Source organism: Camponotus vicinus, unplaced genomic scaffold (genome assembly GCF_025532165.1).
Source record: "Camponotus vicinus isolate PSW18456_S1 unplaced genomic scaffold, iyCamVici1.0 SCAF_1, whole genome shotgun sequence".
NCBI lineage: Eukaryota > Metazoa > Arthropoda > Insecta > Hymenoptera > Formicidae > Camponotus > Camponotus vicinus.
Window position 1 is genome coordinate 38,881,802 of NW_028141945.1, and position 21,863 is coordinate 38,903,664.

The 21,863-nt window shown below is 33.3% G+C and overlaps 3 protein-coding genes across 7 annotated transcripts in view; 1 reads left to right on the top strand and 2 right to left on the bottom strand.

The window, feature by feature from the left end:
• The window catches only part of LOC145966599 (uncharacterized), a 33,542-nt gene extending 16,919 nt beyond the window's left edge, over positions 1 to 16,623 (bottom strand). For 2 of the 4 annotated variants that reach the window (XM_083090847.1, XM_083090816.1), the window contains exon 1: positions 11,599 to 11,888. In XM_083090847.1, the coding sequence (XP_082946973.1) occupies positions 11,599 to 11,679 (81 nt within the window). In that variant the 5' untranslated portion in view covers positions 11,680 to 11,888. Of the gene's footprint in view, positions 1 to 11,598; positions 11,889 to 15,927; positions 16,309 to 16,425 lie in introns of those variants that run through there. The other 2 variants (XM_083090809.1, XM_083090800.1) reach the window with 2 other exon arrangements.
• A 10-nt stretch (positions 16,624 to 16,633) lies between these two features.
• Positions 16,634 to 18,129, top strand: LOC145966695 (CIMIP2 protein CG18335). The gene is made up of 5 exons (XM_083090987.1): positions 16,634 to 16,816; positions 17,003 to 17,141; positions 17,288 to 17,384; positions 17,524 to 17,699; positions 17,823 to 18,129. The coding sequence occupies exons 1-5, from the start codon at positions 16,764 to 16,766 to the stop codon at positions 17,895 to 17,897; spliced, it is 540 nt and encodes a 179-aa protein (XP_082947113.1). The 5' UTR covers positions 16,634 to 16,763; the 3' UTR covers positions 17,898 to 18,129.
• Positions 18,130 to 18,623: 494 nt separating this feature from the next.
• LOC145966660 (uncharacterized) lies at positions 18,624 to 21,539 on the bottom strand. Of its 2 annotated transcripts, XR_014437120.1 has the most exons (4): positions 20,548 to 21,539; positions 20,219 to 20,405; positions 19,359 to 20,149; positions 18,624 to 19,000 (listed from the first exon to the last, which is right to left on the bottom strand). XR_014437120.1 is itself a non-coding variant. In XM_083090931.1 (3 exons), the coding sequence occupies exons 1-3, from the start codon at positions 20,621 to 20,623 to the stop codon at positions 19,543 to 19,545; spliced, it is 870 nt and encodes a 289-aa protein (XP_082947057.1). In that variant the 5' UTR covers positions 20,624 to 21,539; the 3' UTR covers positions 19,106 to 19,542. The 2 variants fall into 2 exon arrangements, 1 of the variants encoding a protein (XP_082947057.1); XM_083090931.1 differs by lacking the exon at positions 18,624 to 19,000 and having other exon boundaries at positions 19,106 to 20,149.
• Positions 21,540 to 21,863: the final 324 nt, after the last annotated feature.

Here is a 21,863-nt window from a genome sequence, read left to right on the forward strand (position 1 = left end):
AGAGGGACACGATCGTCAAGCTCGAACCGTGTAAATTCGCTTTTATGCGCCTTTCTACTCGGCTATCACTCTTGCTTTGTATCGCTTTCTCGACGCTCGATTAATTCTCTCTTTCTCTCTGTTTTGTATATGTTTTTTTTACACTGGTGCTCTGTAATTTTCCGCAAGCGGATAATCATTTTTTTTCGCTGATTTGCGATTTTAATCATCACGCAAGATTGCGTCTCCGCAAAATAATTTGGAGAGAACTAGGGCGTGAAAAACAATTTAACTTAATATAATATATTTATAATATATTTATATATTTATATATTTTATTTATATATTTATATATTTTATTTATTTATTTACTTATTTATTTTATAATATATAATATATTTTCTCTTAATTACAGCGCTCTTTTGTAAAATTGATTTATCTAAAAAATTTTAAAAAATTTGACGTGTACTAGAAGCGAATCTAATCGATAAGTAATTCAGATTTTTCTCTCGACAGAAAGAGGGGGTCGAATTCAAATTATTCGCATTCACCCCTGCACGAGGGTTTCATTCACGCCTCGGACATGCGCGTATATCACGCAGCCGAGAGATCACATGAGGCATCACATGAGGCGAGAGACACACGGCGGAGTCACGGGCGCGCGACACGTCTGGTGTAGACGTAATGCCACGCGTGTATCCGGAGAGCAGAATCTGACAGAACGCACGTGGCACGTGCGCCGAGTGTCTCCCGCGCCATGCGCGGCCTCGTGATGCGCGATGCGACTCGTTGCACAAGAAGAGAACTCGAAGATGGTCGGGTGATGTCTTTCTGCAAGGCCGAACAGAATTAATAGACAATTATATAAAGAATTAATATATAATATTGTATAAAAAATTTAATATAAAATATTTCGCCTTTTTTTATCTCTCTGATGTAATCGATAATTTTCTCTATTCTATTGATACATACACAAGTGGTTCACATCATCGATAAAAGAAATATTCGTTCCTTGACCTAAATTTCAGATTATTATATTTCCAAACGATAAGATACCCTATTTCTCTATTTCGTGTATAATTTGTAATAACAAATATAAGATTTTCACATAGACTTGAAAGACATTAACATTGTAATCTTTTTGATGATTCAGTTGGATTGATAAATTATCAAGCATACATATCGAATTGTTTAATTGTGATATTATGATATCAAAATAGAAGTGTGTGATTCGTATAATATATACTGAAGAGTCTACGATAAAATGATATAAACTTTGATCTTTTTATCATGTTTCTTATTTATTTCTTTAGATGAGGAGATCAGTTTTTTTTTCCATTTATTTAGAACATTTATTATTTACAACATTTTATAAAATTAATTTTTGCAATGTCTTCTAGATTTTAAGATGCTAATTAATGACATTTTAATTCTTTTAGAATATTATCCTAATAGAATCATCTGGAGGCGATGATTCTATGCATGAGAAATGTAGCTGATCATTTTCTTATCCTCCGCGCGACAAAGATGCACCTGTCGTTTTTGTCCTGCCGTGAAATTCCAATGTCGATAGTCATCTCTCATACACTGTTCGCATCTAATTTTATAGCTGTGTTCGCGGAAAACGCAAGATTGGACGAAAGGACAATCTCGCTTCATTGCGGGTGAAGAAACGCGCAAACGTCATCATCGGTATGTGAGAGAATAATGTATCGTTCATATACGATTGTTCAACCGTTATTGTTCTTAGTGAATCTCTTTTCTTTTCTTGAAAAGTAAAAAGTTGAAAACTTTCGCCATGCGATAGCGAGAAAACGTACATTTCACGGTATCTGATTATATGTGATTATCCGCTCTTTTTATCAGACCTTAAGAATAAAGAAAAGAAAAAAAAGCAGTTATCGTTTTCGATAGAGAAAAAGATTTCCCGTTGATTGGGAGATAAATTAAATCGAGATGGCCATCGCACGTATCGCGGCCAATAAAACAAACTCATTCTCGATACCATCACCTAATTATGCTTCTAATTGCGAAGCGTAAGCTTGCGTTAATTAGCCGCGCTCTCCGATTTTATCTGTTGTTAAGAAACAATCTAATTTCATTAATTAAACCGTTTTACATTGACTGAATTAAAACGTCGAGTTTCCTAAAAGTTGAGAGATTTCCACGCGATAATAATCTGCACTAATCGTAAGCAATTGACCGCACGCTTTTCGAGTTCGGTTCACTCTCGATTTCGTAGGCGCGCATAATTATCATTCATCATCTCGCTCGTCGAGCAAGAAGCAGGAACATACTTGAACAGATGTGTTTCGGCGCATAAATCTTGACAGGCATAAAACGCGAGAAGCTCTAACGGTACGCGCGCACAAATGATTAGCACACTAACCAACATCGAGGGAAATCATACGGAAATTCTTTCGATTGCGTCTATCGATCGTAGAGACGGCATTCTCAGAAAAAATTATACATGTACAAATCGGTATGCAAATGGGATAATTATAAATTTTATAGAGTATAGAGAAGCTTTATTTTTACTCGTTCAGTCACGATCTTCTAGTCTCTTAAATTGAGATAATATTGTAATTAGAATAACAAATAATAATTATATAATTAATTATTATAATAAATGTAATAAATATAATAAATATTAATAAATATAATAAATGTAATAAATATAATAAATAAATATAATAAATATTATTATAATAAAATTATTATTATAATTAATTATTACGATATATATAAATAATTAATTATATTAATTATATGAATAATTCTCTGTTTAATTAGTATAAATAAATTGTGTGTAAATAAATGACCATCTTTAAAGCACAAAAGATTTTAGAATTACATTAGCCAACAGTTTAATTTAATTTCTATTTCAACTGTCGCGTTTTGTAGCAAATCAAAGATCTAAGATTTAACATTCGCGATGGACATTGAAGCAAAATTTCGATATCCTTAATATCCTCGATAATTTTTTTTCTGCAGTATAGAAATCATTCACGAGTTAATAAGATTTGTTTCGCATAATTGCACGATATAAGTAAATCATCGCAACAATCGTTAATACTGTCAATAATCTTTTCTTATAAAGAGAGGAAAATGTGAAAATCAGAACGCGTTTCCGTGGAAAATTTTGCGGTCCAGATACTCTCAACAGGATCCGATATGAATCTAGTTCAACGAGCTGCGGAATTTACAGAGTCGCTTATATGTTTACGATATAAATTGCTTGATTTCTCTTTACTTCATTAGTTGTCACATGTTCGAGATCCTGTTCTCCAGTTCATCAAGACAAAATCAACGCGGAAAAGCGCCTATCTCTTGGCAATCTCAATTAAAAATGTAAATGTATAAAATAAATTTGCAAACCGAAAGAAGGAAAGAGAGAGAGAGAGAGAGAGAGAGAGAGAGAGAGAGAAATTATTGCCGTAAATTTACTAGACCGTAAATAACTGTACCTAAAAGTTCTGTTATCGTAAACTCATTTTTTACATATTTATTTGTGAAATTATACATATCTTCACATTTATCAGACTATATTATTTTGAGTACAATTAATAAAGTTTATTGGATCCTTTAATATCTTAAATGTAACTAAAGCTAGATTTATTTCTTTCCACTTGTATTTTCCACAATTCCAAGCTACGAAATGTTTACTCAAAATTTCTTAACGCACAATTCACTATGACATGTTTGTTGACTGTTTACGATAGAGAGCAAAATTACTAAAAAGTTAAAAAATTTCCCGAGTCTCAATAAAATTCCATGATTTTTCAAGATACAAAAAAATCTGAGGTTTTGCTCGTTTTTCCAAGGGATAGACCCTCTACGAGAAATTCCAGCTCAAAAAAGTGTGGGAAAAAAATGTTTGTTTTCGCGCGCGCAGCAACTCTGCACCGCCGCACTCGTTATCATTATCAGGCTGCCCGAGGAGAAGGTGACAGACGCGACGTCGCGTCGACCGCGTGCGTGGAGCGCGTATGCGCGTCCGCGTTACGCGATTTGCGCAAACGTCTTGATCGCGGCTCTATCAGGCGAGCATGGGAGCGGTGGAAGCGGCAGCGGACGAGAGAGCCGCGTCCGCTCGCGTACGTATATATCGCGGGCCGCGTACATACATAACGCGTGCGTGTCCGACACGCGCGGGTGCGCACACCGCGTATATTCGCGTGATCGCGTGTCGCCCTTGGCGACTTCTCGCACCGAGAAACTGCGATGCGATGCGATGCGATGCGGTTCCCTCGCGCTCGGTTGCGCTCGTGATCGATAAGAGAGGCGCGACTTTCCTCAACCGGAAGCGTATTTCTCTCGTTACATTTATTATAAACATGAGTTTTTCTTTTTACATGAATTACGAGAGATATGAGTAATAATGCGCATAATAATGCCTAGTATTTTATATAATGTATTTTACATAACTCCATTTGCTGCGAGGCGATGAGCTATTAATCGAAAGAGAAATTTAGCGATTAAAGTATCGATGTAATTTTATTGTTAGAATATTAAGATATATATTTATGTTTTGCGTATAATAAATTATTTAATACGTTTATTGTACTGTGCACGATGTGTATAATTTAAGATGTTTAAATTGACAGATTTTTTTTACGAATTTTTTCTATATAAAAAGTCTTTTATTTAGATCATACATTTAATCTGCAAAAAAAGCTTTATATAAAAAAAAATAATTATAATTATTTTTTGTTGGCTTGAAGATAGATTATAATTCAATTGACAATTAACATATTGAAAATAGTAAAAATTGATAGTGACACTTGCACAAATAAAATATTTAAACAAAGATACATATGTTATATAAATCAAGAATATGTTTACATCGTAAAGAGAGAAAATATGTGACAATTTTTTAATTATTAAATAATGTTGTAATTTGATACGGGCTAACTTTTTAAGATAATATCTCAATTCTTGTTATATATTAAGCCGATATTACATTTGTCGTATGACATAATTTTTTAAGCACATCGATCGTCTGCAGGATAGTAATTTTTTGAGTCTTAAAAAATTTTCTATTTCGCAGCCAATATGTTTAAAAAATTTAATATCCACCTTACGTGTATCTCGGGATAAATATAATATAAATCTCCTTTTTGTTCGCGACTCGCGGTGAAATAAATGTCGCGCCTCGCGAGACGTGTAAGCGGAACGAAATCTCGCCTTTTGCGAGAGGCCACTTTGTACGACACAATGCGGCTGAAAAATGCGCAACGGTAAGAATCCTGAAGCGGCCCTGAACTCGATACACGGCGCTGAACGAACGATTTCGTTGTCATTATAAAGCCATTACCGTCACCGTTGTTGCGTTAAAGCGTTGCGCAAATAGCGCGCGGCGATAAATTAATGTCATCAGGGACGTAGGAATTTTCGAGCTTTCCCGCGCGTCGCGCATTTTGCAAAAAACCTGTTGCGCGCATGCTACCCTGTTACGCGTGTAACAATGTACCAACAATTGTAACTCCCTCCCTCGCGGATGGTCCGCCCCTCTTGTCTGTGTGTGTGCGAGTTGAAAATAGCGTTAAACAATCGCGTAAGAGCGAGGTAATATCGATGCAAAAAGGAATAGAAAAGAAATTTTGTCGCGTTGGAAAAGATTTTTGCGATTGTTGTAAATATTATAAATATTATATTATATTATATAATTAATATTATTGACCGGAGAATAAATGACAGAGCTCACTCGCGTATAATAATGTAGGGAAATTTGCAACATGCGTATGAAAAGTATCGCGATACAGATATGGTCTTGCAATCGTAATCCTATATCCCTCGGATAACACTTGTCGTGTAGGGATTGTTATTTAGAATTAAATCGCAATGACTCTGCAAATTGAATCATTGTTTATTTTGCACGCACGTATCAATACGCAAGTGTGTTGACTGATAGACTTGAGTAATATCGGTTGATTTAGATTTTGCGAAACGTACATGACAGCTGTCGCAACTGATTACAGATCGATATAACAAACAAACGAGTTAAAAATGAATAAGAGCAGAAAACTTGAAAATAAATAATAAATGAAAAATTAATAAAAATTAACTTTTATAATTGAAATAAATTTTATAATTGAATAAATTAGCATTTAATAAAGAAATTATAAAACAATAAATAAGAGATGTCGAAAAAAGGAACGAGTATTAATACGGAGCGATATGACATAAATGAAAATTATAAATGATAAATAATAAAGTTTTAATACACTGTGGCGACTATCAGGAGCCTTATCTGTATCGTTCTTTAACTACGTGCTTTCCTGATGGTTTCTCTTCAGGGCTGATACCTACGCACGCCCACGCACCTCGAAACGAGGATACGCTAGACAGGTAATTCCTCGCGGCTCCCTCGCTTACTTTTCCACCCTCTTACAACAACAAATCGCGCGTACGTCGCGTGCACAAAGAGTCCTCGCCTACGCTCGTTGCACTCGCGCACTCGATTATATTTTATTTATGAGAGCAAAGCGTTCGCATGCTCGTTTTTCCTAATCTAACAAACGAGAGACATGATCTTTGTAAAAAAGAAAATTTCGATGAGAATTCACAAAGCATTCTTTAACTTATTAAAGAGAGTTTCAATTGTCAAAGTAGTTAGAATTTTATGTAATTATAAAAATATAATTATAAAAATATAATTATAATTTTATGTAATTATAAAAATTATTTATTTTTGCCTGTAAAGGAGAAAAATGAGAAAAGATGCTGCTACATCTTAATACTCGGACAGGTCTTTCTTGATACATTGCCTAGATATTCACATCGTGCAGGAGTACTAATCTACGAGAGGCAAACGAGAATTGGAGCGATCGAACGATCGGTTTTATATCGGGATATATCGCTCGAGGAGCTTCACACTACAACCAAGCGAGATTGAGAGTCGTGACTAGTTAATACGAGCTATCGCGATGTTCGGAAATTTTCGAACTTTGTATCCGGTTTAAGAGATATATTTATCGAATATGGATGGAATTTTTCCCGAAAGAAATCGCTTAAAAAAAAAAAGTTGTGTACGAGAATTTCAGTGTATTTCAAAATCATAAATTAATAAATTATTAATTTATTATTAATAATTATTAATTTATTAATTCAATTATTAATTTATTATTAATAATTATTAATATATTAATTATATTATTAATTTATTGTTAATAATTATTAATTTATTAATTAAATTATTAATAAATTACTTATGTATCTAAAATAAATTTTTATATATTTTATAAAATTGATTAATCGACAAATTATTTCTTTTTATTATATTAACTGCGAATTACGACGACTTGAAGATGCATACCGAGCAATAATGAATGAATCTACTAGGAGTCTGGTCGCGAGTGTCCGATCGGAGATAGCATATTTCCGCGGAGGACTTTAATTTGCTGCTTCGCGTTCGAAGGAATATATCCAAGAATTACTCGAGCAGAGAGTATTGTGAGCGAGATAAGTTATTCTCGCGCGCGATACAGAGCGGCGAGGTCCTGATTTATCGAGAGTTCTCTTCTCCTTCTGGGAAGAGATGGGGGCATGTTGGCCGGGAACTCGTGACTCGTTAATCGGTACCATCGTACCATCGGCTATTTTATCCGGTTATTAACCGGCCGTGAAATGAACGCGGGAATACTATAAATACTTCGGGGATTATCCGCGGAAGAAGTCGTATCGTGGAACCGGGGAATGAAGATTAAAGTCGCGCTCCCAATCTCGAGATAAGATAGGACTTTGCAATTTAGTCGCTGCTTTATCATCCCAATAGGTGCTGCGAATTTTTCGCGATAAGGACAGAGAGAGAAAGAGATGGATGATTAGTTTTATACGAGAATATTCCTTCGACACATATAACGGATGAGATAATAAAGTAGCGCAAGGCTCTGTAATGTATTCCGCGAGCTACAAAGGAAACGGCAAATTAACGAAGAAATTATATAGCGACCAACACGCGATAGAACTCGTTTCCTCGCCACTCGAGCCGCGGAAGTGAAAGACGACGCGCGTTTGCGTACCGTTTGCGCGACAGTTACAGTATCTCGTCGTCCATTTGCATAACACGTCCTCATTACCGAAAAACCCGGTGAGGGAAAGACGCGTTAATGCTCCGACATATCGTGGGATTTTTCGAAAATATGGAGAACGCGACGTCTAGGCATTATTGTCCTTCTCCTCCCTTCGCGAGCTTAAGGGCTCCCATTATGAGAAGCCACGTGAAAGGGTACAAACAGGCGGCCTGTCGCCTGTCAGAATACGTCTAGCGTTGGCGAAAAAGAAGAAGAAGAAGAAGAACAAGACAAGGTCGTTATTCTTCGAGAAAAGTATGCGCGATAAATGAAGGGTTCGAGGCACGAGTGAAGCAAGTCCATCATTTATAAGCTTTCGCTTTGAATACAAAGTCGTATTCAAGTTAAACTCTCTAAGTCGACTTGTTTCGTTTGCACTTTAAACTCTTTAAATAGAGTTTAGCTTTTGTCAAACACCCTACTTTTTTTTCTCTCGGAGGCCTCTCCTCGTTATATGATTTTTATCTCTCTCTCTCTCTCTTGCGGTGTTGTACAAATTTATACAATGTATATTTAAAAGAGAGAGTCTTCTTTAGATAGTCGCTGCGTATGACTCGAGATATTATTATTTCCCCCTTGGTTTATCCATTCTATTCATTTCCACGATACGTCTCCCACGAGAATGAAACGCTCGCTCGTTGAGGGCCAAGCGCACGCGCGAGCATTTCTTTAATAAAGTCGATTAAACGAATGCGCCTTTTAGCGGTCGCGCCAATTAAGCTCTGAACCGCTTTTAATTGTTTTTAACGAGGCTAAACGCGTACACGCCTGTGCTCCACGTCACGTCGCACAACAATGACTAACGGGTCACCGCGAGCGTGTCTCTATTTCATTTCCTATCGGATGACCAAGTCGATGACACAATAATCGATCCACGTTCATTCATACGTACATACGCGAATCAAAATGTATTACACTCGAGAATAGATAATCGAGAGTTTGAAACGTAAAAATTTACATGAAATTGTCAAAAGATGCTGTATATGATTGAAAAAAATTTTACTTTAAATTACACTTGTAATCTTTTCTTCTCTTCCGATAAAATTTTGATAAATTTCAGAAATGCAATTTTTCCCCTGCAAATATACAGGGTGTCCCGAAACTAACGCTTGATATTTTAAAGGCAGATTCTCTGGCTAATTTAAAAACGATTTTTCCTCAGCGAAAATGTCGCGGCACTAATAGTTTTCGAGTTATAAACGATTGAAAATGAAGGGTTTTTCGCAAACTAAGGCTTATGGGAATAAAATATTAATAAAGTCACATTCTTTAGTTAATTTTAGGTAGAGTTTACTTTAATAGAATTTTAATTTAAGGCTTAGTTAGAAAGATACGTGATGACAAAAATTGGGAATATGCAAAAAATAATGATCTCCCTCGACATTTTCGCTGAGGAAAAATCGTTTTTAAATTGGCCAGAGAATCTGCCTTTAAAATATCAAGCGTTAGTTTCGGGACACCCTATATAGCCTCCTATTTTCTTGAATAAAAATTGCGTCACTGCACAGAAAAAAAATAAGTGTCAAATCAAAAACTTATATACTTAAACTAACGCGTTCATTGTTTCGTATATACGCAACAATTTATAATCTTCTTAGAAGAATTTAATAATTTTAAATTTCAACAATATTATAGTTTTATTTTAATATTGTAACTGTCACCTCAAGAATATATAATTATTTAATTCCACTTTAAAAAAATTATAATCTTTGATTTAAAAATATAATTTTCCATCTAACATTGTTTCTTTTCCATTCAAGAAAATTAAATCTTAAATCATAAGAATTTATTTTTCTCGATTGAACTATATAAAATGGTTTCATTCAAGTAAGCAATTATTCAAGCAATTATATTTTTCTTTAATTAACGCAATATAATCTCATTTCAAAATTTCCATGTTAAAATTAAATATATTTTCAAAACAAGAATGTTCTTTTTTTCTGTGCGTGCCTATTAGCCCCTCGATAACCCTTATAAAGGACACTCGTGGCGCATCTGGAGTAAACCGACCGGATAAGAATTGCAATGATCACGGTGGTTTCGATTCATCGAATCGCACCTATATATGCTATACGTGGAACGTAAACGGAATTGCGTAACGAATCGCGCAATTACGGCGCGAATGAATGTCGAGGAATCAATTAGAAATGAATGCGACAAAAGAGAAAGAGAGAAAGAGATGCGATCGACTTAACGCGGCTTCATTAGTTACGCGACAGCAATTACGTGCTCGTTATATCGCAAATACGGTTATCGACCCGTGATAGGTATTCCGTGGGTTTTAAATGCCGTGCGGCCTTATTTAACGTCGCCTTTGCATCGGCGCCTCTTAATCCGCCGGCTATTTTTAATTAAATGTTAAAGTCGCCCTTAGCACACGAGTGGAAGACTTGCACGAGCCTTGATCGCGTCTTGAAACGCGGACACTGTAGAGAGAGAGAGTGTGTGTGTTTTATATACATAACAATATATTTATCGAAGGAAAAAACAATCGATTAACGCTAAACCATTGTTGATTATTCCGTAAAAATACTCTCATTCTTGCAAGAGTGCATTTATGACCCTGCTTCTTTCCCACCAGTGGAATTAATCGTGAGCGGAATTAACACTAGAGTGCAATTATTCAAGATTAAAGATTTTTATTGAAACGAGAGCGAAATATCAACTTTGAATGTTGAAATGATCGGCAGAGAGGAGGGGGAATTAATCGTCCATTATCCATTAATCATTGGCTATTAGTATTCATTCGACAGGATTTTATCGGTCGTGAAAAAAGCGACGAGTTAAATTAAAGAGCTCTCGGAAGCGTCTCGAGCACGTCTCGACTACCTGTCGTCGACCGGTTCTGATCGCGATTGACTTCTTGAACTTCGAGATTAGTCATGCTCGTGCCAGAGGATCAAGAAAAAAAATAGTTTGATTTTCTCACAATAAAGCGACGTTTTCTCGATATTCAAAATTTTTCAAAAGAAAAAACTAGGATGTCATGTTTTCTAAATTGAATAAATGTCATTGAATTATTATTTTTCACTCTATATGCAAGGTGATCAAGAGATACGTATATAGTTAATTTCCGATAAAAATAAGATATGATTGATAAATACAGATTATTATGTGAGTAAAGTATTACATTTCTTATGATTTCTTAATTGATTAGAGTACTTCTTGTTTTATCCTAATTATATTACATTTTTAATTACAAGAATTTTTGTATATATAATTAAATTTACTATACATTTACATATATTTTATAAAATGTACATTATATTTTATTTATTATATTATAAAATTTATTACATTACGAGAAATTTGGAATTGCAATGAAACTCAAGATTCGTATCTGAATCGCTTCTTTTTTTGTGTCAAGACTGTCAACCGGTTTCAAGACAATCCACCTATTTTATCAATATATTACAAATATGATTGTGATGTACATATCCTCCTAATAATTTTGTTAACTTTGCTTTAAATACATGAATCTTTTCGTCGTTTTCAAGTCAGCCAAAGACATGCAACTGCGAAAATTGATCGAAGGTCGACTCACCTTCAGATCGACATGCCGTCCGTCATGCAAATGTCGCCGATGGAAACCCGTCACGCTCGAAAGGATCGTCGACACGATCATGCGATCACGATTATGTATACGATTAAGCCGATCTCGATTACATCTTCAACACAAAATGCTAGATCGCGGTGGAACTTGGAATGTTTACTTTGAACGAATTTTCCACTCGTTACGGTTTTGAAGAGATTAATCACTTTTGCTCGACAGAGACGATTCGCGATTTCTATGATGATCCACGAAACACACCTGACGAAGAGTAGAATCACACTGAACTGGTGGTTGTCGCGAGTATATCCCTTCTCCGGCCTTCCCCCTTCTTTCTCATATCCTTTCTCTTCCTCTCCATCGAGCAACCCTATTTGACCTTTTCTTATCCCCTCTTATGATGGACCTGCTTTGACACAGCTCGGTAGTCTAATCCAATATTTTTTTTTCAGCCTCTTTGAGCGATCTCTGATTAGTGAAAAAAATGTTACACTCGCGGTAATAATAAAATAGATAACGTAATAAAGAAATAGGGGAGAAGAAAAAGGGCTATAGGATGTATACATATCGCATCTATATTTCAACTCTATAGTATATCTGGAATCTTTTAAAAAAGCTTTTTACGGATTCTTTAAACAATATATTTGGAAATTTTATATTATTTTATCAAAATCAAAATTATACATGACAATAATATTTATATTTGTGAATTTTTAACATTCAAAATAATCTTGATAATACAAACATCTGTAGGAAAAATTTCGAGATATTGTTTATTTCTGAAATTAATTAAAATTGTTATTTTATTTTCTTTGCATATTATTATTTTCTTTGCATATTATTATTTTCTTTGCATATTTTATTTTCTTTGCATATTATTATTTTCTTTCATTATTTTTCTACTTTGTCTCAGATATACAAGTCCTTTAATCTCTATAAAAAATTGAAGCCTATAATCACTCGCGTTCGGAAGGCGCGAACTGTTTTCCCGTCTGTAATCTCTCGTTGCTTTAACAACGTCGTGTTCGCCGATTCTACTAGCGCGGGTTTATGGATTATACGGTGCTTCTTTCCAGCACCATAAAGTCTGCCAGAGGAGATTTGCAGACGCGCGCGTGAGTCACGATACGAGAAGGAAGCGAGCGAGAGGAACCGTTTGCGTCCTGTATGGCGTAAACGTTAATATCGTTCATTCCTTATGACGTGTCGAGCCGAGGAGTGCAAGGGCCTTTAGATACCGTTAACCCCATATCCCGCCATAATTCCTCTAATATCTTGGTCCTTAATCATCATTGTTCCTAGAAAATCCTCGGTTTATTCTACGATTCGAAAATTCTTCAAGAGATGATATTTAGGAAGATTAGGTTTTACGATTATTGCATCGTGTTTGTGAAATCTTTTTGTCATTTTTCAATAAATACGTTTCAACAGATACGTCGGGAAACATCTTAGATAGGCGGAGAGACGTATTTCTTGAGGAATGCGGTCACGTTGGGAGCCGAATATTGTGAGAAAGTCGCCAGGAAAACTCGAAAATTGATTTCCGCGGAGTCGAAAAGTTTGTCTCATTTTCTTATCAAAATTATATATAATCTGGACATTAAGAACTCACAAATAAAAATTTCAAAATTCAATTTCGATTAAAAAATGATTCCAATATTAAATTCATGTATATAAAAAATATTTTAACAAACTTAAATGTTGCCTGTATGTGTATCTGAAAAATTATTATATTTGTATAAAACAAAATTAAAATATATGCATCTATTTACATATTTTTATTAATTAGCTATTCGAGCAATTTCCTTACTACTTGTTTAAATTATTTATTTAATTATTCATCGCATCGATATGCAATATCTTTGCATTGAAGATAATCAGTGCTCTCTAAATCATTAAAGTATACAAAATAGAATTGAAATTCACTGTCATATTTGCGAAGATGAAGTGAAGACGATACGTAAATTGTGAATAGTCGATGTGTAATTTATGCACGCGCCTCCTATTCTCGAACAACGACGTCTGTTGACAGTATTGCATCTTTCGACTCTTTTGTTTGTCTCACGAACATGCATCCGATGCATCCGCATGATCGGCGTGACTCGCATCGCATTCGCGGTATTTTATTGTTTGCAACCGGCTCGAATCTATACCCGAGACATTAATATTCAAGAAGCAAAATTAAAGTGACGAAACTGGAGGAGCTGCTGCTTTTTCTTTCTTTTTTTATGATACACACTGTACATGAGATGCATGTGATGATTCATGCTGCGTGTTTCACGCACGTGTCACGCACTATCTACGTCACGTGGAACTCTCTTTGGGTTTCGCTTCAGGACTTTCCTTATTAATTTTTTCATATAAATCTTCAGAACTTTCCTTATTAATTTTTTCATATATTACAAATCATGACATCTTTATTACTATTAAATGAAAATAGATAAAAAGTAATTTTGATAAAAATATATCGCAGGCTAAATACAAGTTTCAGATAAAATTAATGATGTAACAAAATAATGAATTTTAAAAAATTTTCCTTACTAAAAAACATGACAGTGTTAAATTAAAAGAGTAGAAAATAACGATAATAGTGGACGCCAATTTAATGCCTTTCTTTTTATTCGACAGGCACGTGCTCGGAGAATCAAATCGTTTTATCTATAAAGTCTTGGAGAAAACAATTGATATTCAGAGAAACGCATGTGTGTCGACAAACTTTCTGCGCGCATTGTAATTTCCGTTTATAATTTCCGTTTTGCTTTTTTCTATCGATAATAGATAAACGAGTAAGTATAAATTAATCTAACTTACATAATAGAGAATAAAAGTATGAGAGATAATTAATATACATATATAATTTATGAGAAATAATTAATATACATATATAATTTATTCTCAGAATTTTATTTTTTAATTCTCTAAAAATATAGAGAACGCGTATATTTAAATCTACTTGAAATATAACGAGAGATTGATGAAGAGGAGAGGAAGAAACTCGCGATTTAAAAATTAATTCAGTTGCGGTCGTGATATTTATAGATTTGCTCACGATGAGTTTTAATTGGAAGAGATCACGACAGGTGAATAGATTAATTATCTGAGTCTTAAAAGAGACTGCTGCATATTCCTATTGATAATATCAATGTCTTTTTCTGCGATGTAAAATAAATTTTAATGATTATTAATCAAATATCAAATCTTTTACGATTTTAAGTAAAAAAATATCTATTCTATATAAATAGATAGCGTTCTACAATACATGATACTTTTATAATACATGACATTTTTATATTTTGTATATTTTAATTTGAAAGAGCACACGTGATTTTCGGGTTAAAAATGTTAAAACTAAGTTCTCGATTATTATTCTCATCGTGTAGTATTTTGTATCTCAAATACATATCTGTTGCTATACATGTCCACCCACACTGGGAGTTGGCAACGAGTAATGCGCGATAACACCACTTCCGGCTATGGGGACACAAAATGAAACGCCAAGCAAACGGGAGAAAATTATTATTCCTTCGTCGCGTATAATGTGAGTGCGTTTCGTTCACCTGGTATGTACATCTGGTCGGATTGTAACCCTCGCGAAAGAATACGATTAGTGCTTAATGAATCAGCATCGACAACATAATTAATTCACGACATTTTCGATATGCAAATATAATATATATAATATATATAATATATATAATATATATAATATATATAATATATATAATATATATAATATATATTGTAACAATATATTAATAATTCAATACTGTCAAATCACAACATTGTACAATTAACATGTTATTTGTTCTCTTATAATTATATAAGCAATTTTATATTTTATAAGCGCAACGTTAAATTCAAAATGAGATATCAAAAAATTGAATAATCATAATACTGATAGTTTTATAAATTTTTTACTCTCTCGCACCTCACTGTCGAAATCCGGAGGATTCATAAACGTAGCCAGGCATTAAGTATTACTACTACAAGTTTCACTTTTCCTTTTACGCACTATTGTTAACGCTATTGCATATGAGCGTATATGTGGGTGGAATTTCCACTTTTTCACAAGTTACACATCACACTTTTTCCTTCTATAATTTTTTCTACTTCTCTCTCTTCCATGTTATTATATTTTTATTATTTTAATATAAATACACAAACTTTTCAAAAACTGGTTTGTAAATTTAATTGAGCAATTAACTAACTATAGAAGATAGACTTAATTAATTATCTCAATAATGTTAGCAATATTATTGAGGAATATAATTATAGTCTGTTGATTAATGTCATTCACCATTGAAGCATAAATAAGCCATTTACCTTGTCTTTGGTCAGCTTTGCGGACTCGCAGTCAGATTCGACATAAAAGATGGAATTCATTTCTTGACGGTACCACATAGCTCTTTCAATTTCGTATCAATCATGCAATTTGCAAATTTCTCGTTAAATGTGATAAAAATACATTCGTGTCACTTTACACTTCATAAATATTCATTTCAAAATTATTTCACGTCATTAATTTTTTTTAGCAGTCTTTCGATAATTAAAATGTTTTATCTTAACGTTGCAAATCAGTCCACTTATACTTCTGTGATTTATGACTAAGAATGTATTATGCATGCGTATATCAACTGTGTCTTTATCTAATCAGGTGAATTTTTTTTACTTCTCCAATTTCATTTTTTCAATTGTATATAAATGCTAAATAATTAAAAACTTTTTAATTACGAGAGAAACACTTTTCCGGAAAATCAAATGCAACGTGCTACCGTCACGGTGGTCCCGTGAAAACTGGAAAGCGAAACCATAATCGTGTACCTTCTCCGTTTGAATGCGTAACGCATGCTCTCCCCTACTCTATCACAAGTAATCTCTCTTCTTTCGCTCGCTCTCTCTCTCTCTTTCTCTCCTCATTATCCCTATGCTCCTCTTGTTGGTCGGTTATCTCTTTCAACCCGCATTAATCCAACGAAAGCCATTGCAAAAATCGTAACGAGTGAAGTAACTGAGAATAAAATATCTGAATTTCAGTTGTTTGACAGTATATAAATTAAATTATTAAGCTAAAGCAAAAATATATATAATTAAAAATAGAAAACACTAACTTTTTGTTTCAAAATTAACAAATTTTTTTCTGGAAAAGCCAATTTTACAGAATGACTATTGGAACAGAATTATTAATTACGGCAGAACCTCATTTGATCCCAGGGTAAAAAATTAACCTTCACGATACATGTAGAATAATTAATTAATACAATAATGAAAAATTTTCCTATCATTTATATTACAAAGTAAATTTATGAAAAATAATTTATTGCATTAAAAAAATTTCTACGTAATTATGCCAAATAAACATTACTCTGTAAATTTTTAAAAAATCGGATATTTTTTTTAGATATACTGGTTATTGTCCGCAATATCGATTTAGACATGGTGAAACATATGCAAAAATTACACATAAATTGTTACTCGATCCTACAATTAACCATGCAAATACACTCATCCTGTCGAATCGTGTAATCGACGATTACGAGGTAAACGATTCATAATACTATACCCTTGTGATATGTAATGAAATCGATTAACCAGTTTTTGAAAATTTTCTGAACAGAATATTTTCATTACTTATGATATATATTTTTTAATAATATTTATTGATTTTCTGATAATAAATATGTAGGCATGGAGACCGCTAAAAAGCGATATAAACGTAGTTAATACTCGTTTTAAGAGGACCGATCCTGTATTCGTACACCCTATGTTACCAGGGTATGAAGGTGCTTATCGATTTCTTGTCTCTTTGCTTATCAAAGCAAACTGATATCTGTATAAAATTTGTGATATAAAATTATCACAAGTTTACGTCACTTGTGAAATAAGTTTTTTTTATACATTCAATCGCTATATTTTACCTAGGTTTCATACCAGGATCGATCGCTAGAATCGGACAGAGATACACGGTGCTCGCGACCGAAGGACTTGCCGATTTCGAACGGCAACAATTACGAACTAAGGCAACATTAAATCAGTTGAGAAAAACGATCGACGTACAATGTGGACGAGCCGAACCGCGAAATTTAGAGGAACGTTTGGTGAGGGAAAGATATCAGCAAATGCAATTATTTGACCGCGTCCTAGAATCTATTATCATAAAAATCAGTTTTTAAATTAAAAAATTTTTAAAGATTTTATCAATGTTTAATATCGATTTTTAGCTAATTAAGAGCCAATTTAAATTACCCATGCTAACTGTGCGACCTGAATGCATGGCAGCGACGAATTTATCATGAACGAGAAAAATACGGAACATTGAAAAAATGTATATTTTCGTTTTATATGTGAAAAATACAACTTTAACAAATTATACTCAATTTTACTAAAATAATCTCAAAAGGTATTTTTTTCTAAAAAGCAATATTTATTATTTAGGCCGATTGCCTAATTATTATAAATATTGTTTGGTCAATTGTTCAACTGAAACATAATTTGTTGTGAGATGTCATTATTTCCTCCCTTTTTAATAATTGCAATTTTAATAAAAAGAATGTTACATTTATTATATACATGAATGTATATATACTGATAAAATAATTTTAAATATTAATAAAAATATTTCAGTTTTTAAACACTTAAAAATTTTATGATACAAAGATAAAGAGAGAGAGCGTTATTTCAATTGTTTTTGTAAATTATTACAAATTTCTTCCATGAAATGTATGTTAAAGCAAAGATATTTGCAGGTTATCTGCAAAACATAATTCTATTCTCCCGGTTTTTCGTAATACGGTATTTGCATGATCACTAATAATTGAATAAAATGAAACTTTCGAATGGCAAAAACAGTACATGGTATTCCTTCATTCGTGAAAACGCGAGAAGTAACTATAATTACATTAATTATTATCTGTAATAATTGCAATCTTAATATATCTCGTTATTATGCGATATAATTTTATAAAATTTAAATAATTTATATTATTTATAAAATATATGTATAATAAATAAATAAATTGTATATATATTTGCTAATTTTTCTATATAAATTATTTCAATAATAATGTATATAACATTTAGATTTGCACTTTATTTAGTTTTGCATAAGGCAATTTAAAAACAATTCAGAAAACATTTACTAAAAAATAGTTATCATAGCTTTATTTCGTAAAGGATACGCGACTCATGTTCCTCATGGCTATGCATATTTCGGAAAATCAATTGTTTCATCGTATGACAGTCTGATGTGTGTAGATATAAAAAATCTAATATAAAAGATTAAAAGAGAGAGAGATAATTTATTAGACACGCTCGTAGAAGGATGTCGTATTTTATTCATCGTCAAGTCATCCCATAGCTGTCAAACATTCAGGATTCAAAATTGGTAAGTGTTAGTTTCCTGCAAAAAGTTGCATTTTTGCTGTATTACATGGTTTATAATTTATAATAAAATATAAATTAATATAATATATATAATAGATAAATTAAAATTTTAAAATATAAATTAATTTTAAAATAAACAGATTTATTTTGAGAAATGAATAGAATTTTAAGAAATATTACTATAATTGATATACATTTAATTTACGAAATCTTATATACACAAAATCAAAATTAATTCAACCATATTACTTATATTTACATTTGCCCAAAATTATCTCTTACAAATCTCCCAAATCACATCCTTTTATCAAAGAATAAAATTACCCTTTTACCAAAGAACGGAATAGTAAATTATTAAATGCAATATCTCTAACATTTAAAAGTTAATGTTCTTTTAAGCCCCGTTGCCGCCTTGGTGGCAAATCTTTTACGTCGGTCAGTTCCCGGTGTGAAGACGGTCTTCCCCTCGTTCCGACGAACACGAATATGGCGATATTTCTATTTATATTCAAACTCCCTAACCTCTGGCAGTATGAGCGGGAAACTACCTGCTCCTTGCTATTTTAGATAAAAAGAGAAGAAGAATATGGCGATGACGATGATCACGATCCATTGACGATGATCGCGATTATCCAACGAAATAAAGATGAAATGGGCATTTGCTAAAAGAATAATAAATAAAAAAGAATGCCATAATTGAAAAATAAAAATAATCAAAGAATGCAGGACCGAGAGATATGACTCCGTCGATGGTTTAGCTAAATATGGTAACCATGCAAATCCGATGACGTCTATTTGTTTTTCGTATTTTAATATCACTCCCATAGCCTCACCCAATAGGTAAGCTATAGCGACTTCCCACTTCTGGCTTGTATTCGACGCTTGAATATCGTCAGCACTACGCTTGATCTTGTGAAACGGTCCACTTGTACCGGCCTCGATAGATAAATAAGAGAAAATAAAAACGGTTCCAAGTATTATGACCAATGGTTGATGTACAAGATTTAAATAAGCTAAAATAATCGATCGAATAAATCCTGTATCAACCGCTTGACTTCCCCTAATCTGTATATCAGTAGTCGGATCAACAAAGTTCGACCTGATGCTGGGAGTCCTTGTTGGTTGCGAGAAATATCTTATGACTGTCCTTACAATCATCACAGCACTGAAAATTATTACAACATTAATAAAAATGGATACAGCACAAATTGTAATATAAAATGTATTAAAATACCTTAACATAGCGATTACTTCAGCTAGCATTATTTTTCCCCTATTGTAAGATTGATATCCCAAGCCTCCAAGGATTGTATTAATTCCTAGAAAAACTGCTACATTGGTCGGGTCTTGAGAAGTCTGATAAGCCCCATAGCCCAGAACAGATCCGAAGAAGAGACCAGCTGCCAATAACGGAATAGAATCTTCAAGAAAAAGGATACAAAAGAACCGTATTATTATTTTGAAACTCTGAGCATATGAGAAAACGATTAGACATCAAAATATATATCTGTAAACATTTGTATGATCGAACACAACTTTATATATACATAAACATAAACTCACTTGATTCCACGTAAACTAATATTCCACCAACAGCTATTGTAGCAGCATAGGCGAAAGCGAGGATGTCGATGGGCATTTTTGTAAAAATTCACTCCTTGCGTCTCTTCAATATTATCGTACGTTGCCGTGTGCTTAGATTCAGTCAAAATTAAGAGCATACGCCAATCAGGCTCACGAATTTTATAACAGTTGCAAAGCAGCTTTTTCTGCTGAACGCAGCCACTGTCAGACTGAAACCTCAGGCCACTGTCGAATGATAAGCAAGATATCAGATTTCCTTCCGTTAAGGCCCAGTTCCACAACTTACTTTAACCGAAGTTTAACTCGTTAAAGGAAGATTTACATTGCGTCCAATGTCCTAAATAAATCTTTTAATTAAAAATATTTACATTATCGATTAAATATCGATTTATTGTTAAGCCGCCATACAAACAAATAAAAATTTGAAAAGTTTTAAGCATCCGTGACAAAGAATGCCTTATAATTTGCGTTATAATTTGTAACGAATTCGTTTGAAAATCCGTTATCATCGAATTTTAAATATCTAGCATCATAATAATAAACTTGTAACTTGTAACATATATGCGAGAGAGCTGAGCCGTTTCGCGCCAGCAAAAAATTCACAAAAAAAGGTTTTCTCTTTTTCTCTCTCTTTCGCGCATGTATTTCCTTCGCTCCCACTAATCAAAGGAAATTATATAGTCTCAACAACATTGTGTAATTTGTTCCGGTTTGTTGAGAATGTCGAGAATTTCGAGACGTGATGTAACCCGACGATAATTTAGAGTAGATTTTACAAGTTATCGAGAGAGACAGAATATAGAATACGAACCGATAACAGTTATTTCTCCTGATCCCCCGTTACTTATCCAGCCTTCTGAGATTTATCATAAACACGTAGGAATGATACCGAGTTATCTCGGACATATTCCTGGAGTGATATTCAGGCAAGTTTAATCAATTAATTTATATGATATAAATGATACGAGAATCGAAGGATGCGGATATCAAGGTGTCTAAATATTCGAAAAATCAGGATCCAAGGATTCGAATGATTCTGCACAGAAAAGAGGATTCTCAAGGATCCGAGGATTTTAATATACAAGACATTTTTTTCAACAATATTTTAATTTATAGATGCGGTAAAACATTCGGAGCCGACTCGATAGATGCCAAAAAATGGCTTCAAGGAGACTCCGACTTATAAATTGACTTCGTAATGATACGATGTTGTCCAATAATTACAAAATATATTACTGAATCGCATATAAATCACGCGATATATCATACAAAAATTTATAAAATTTATGTGCAAA

Coding starts and splice junctions, on each gene's coding strand:
- LOC145966660 (XM_083090931.1), bottom strand. CDS start 20,623: ATGCCCATCGACATCCTCGCTTTCGCCTATGCTGCTACAATAGCTGTT. Junction 20,406..20,547: donor ATTAGTTTACGTGGAATCAA/GTGAGTTTATGT, acceptor TTTTTCTTGAAG/ATTCTATTCCGTTATTGGCA. Junction 20,150..20,218: donor GAAGTAATCGCTATGTTAAG/GTATTTTAATAC, acceptor AATAATTTTCAG/TGCTGTGATGATTGTAAGGA.
- LOC145966695 (XM_083090987.1), top strand. CDS start 16,764: ATGACTATTGGAACAGAATTATTAATTACGGCAGAACCTCATTTGATC. Junction 16,817..17,002: donor GAACCTCATTTGATCCCAGG/GTAAAAAATTAA, acceptor TATTTTTTTTAG/ATATACTGGTTATTGTCCGC. Junction 17,142..17,287: donor GTGTAATCGACGATTACGAG/GTAAACGATTCA, acceptor ATAAATATGTAG/GCATGGAGACCGCTAAAAAG.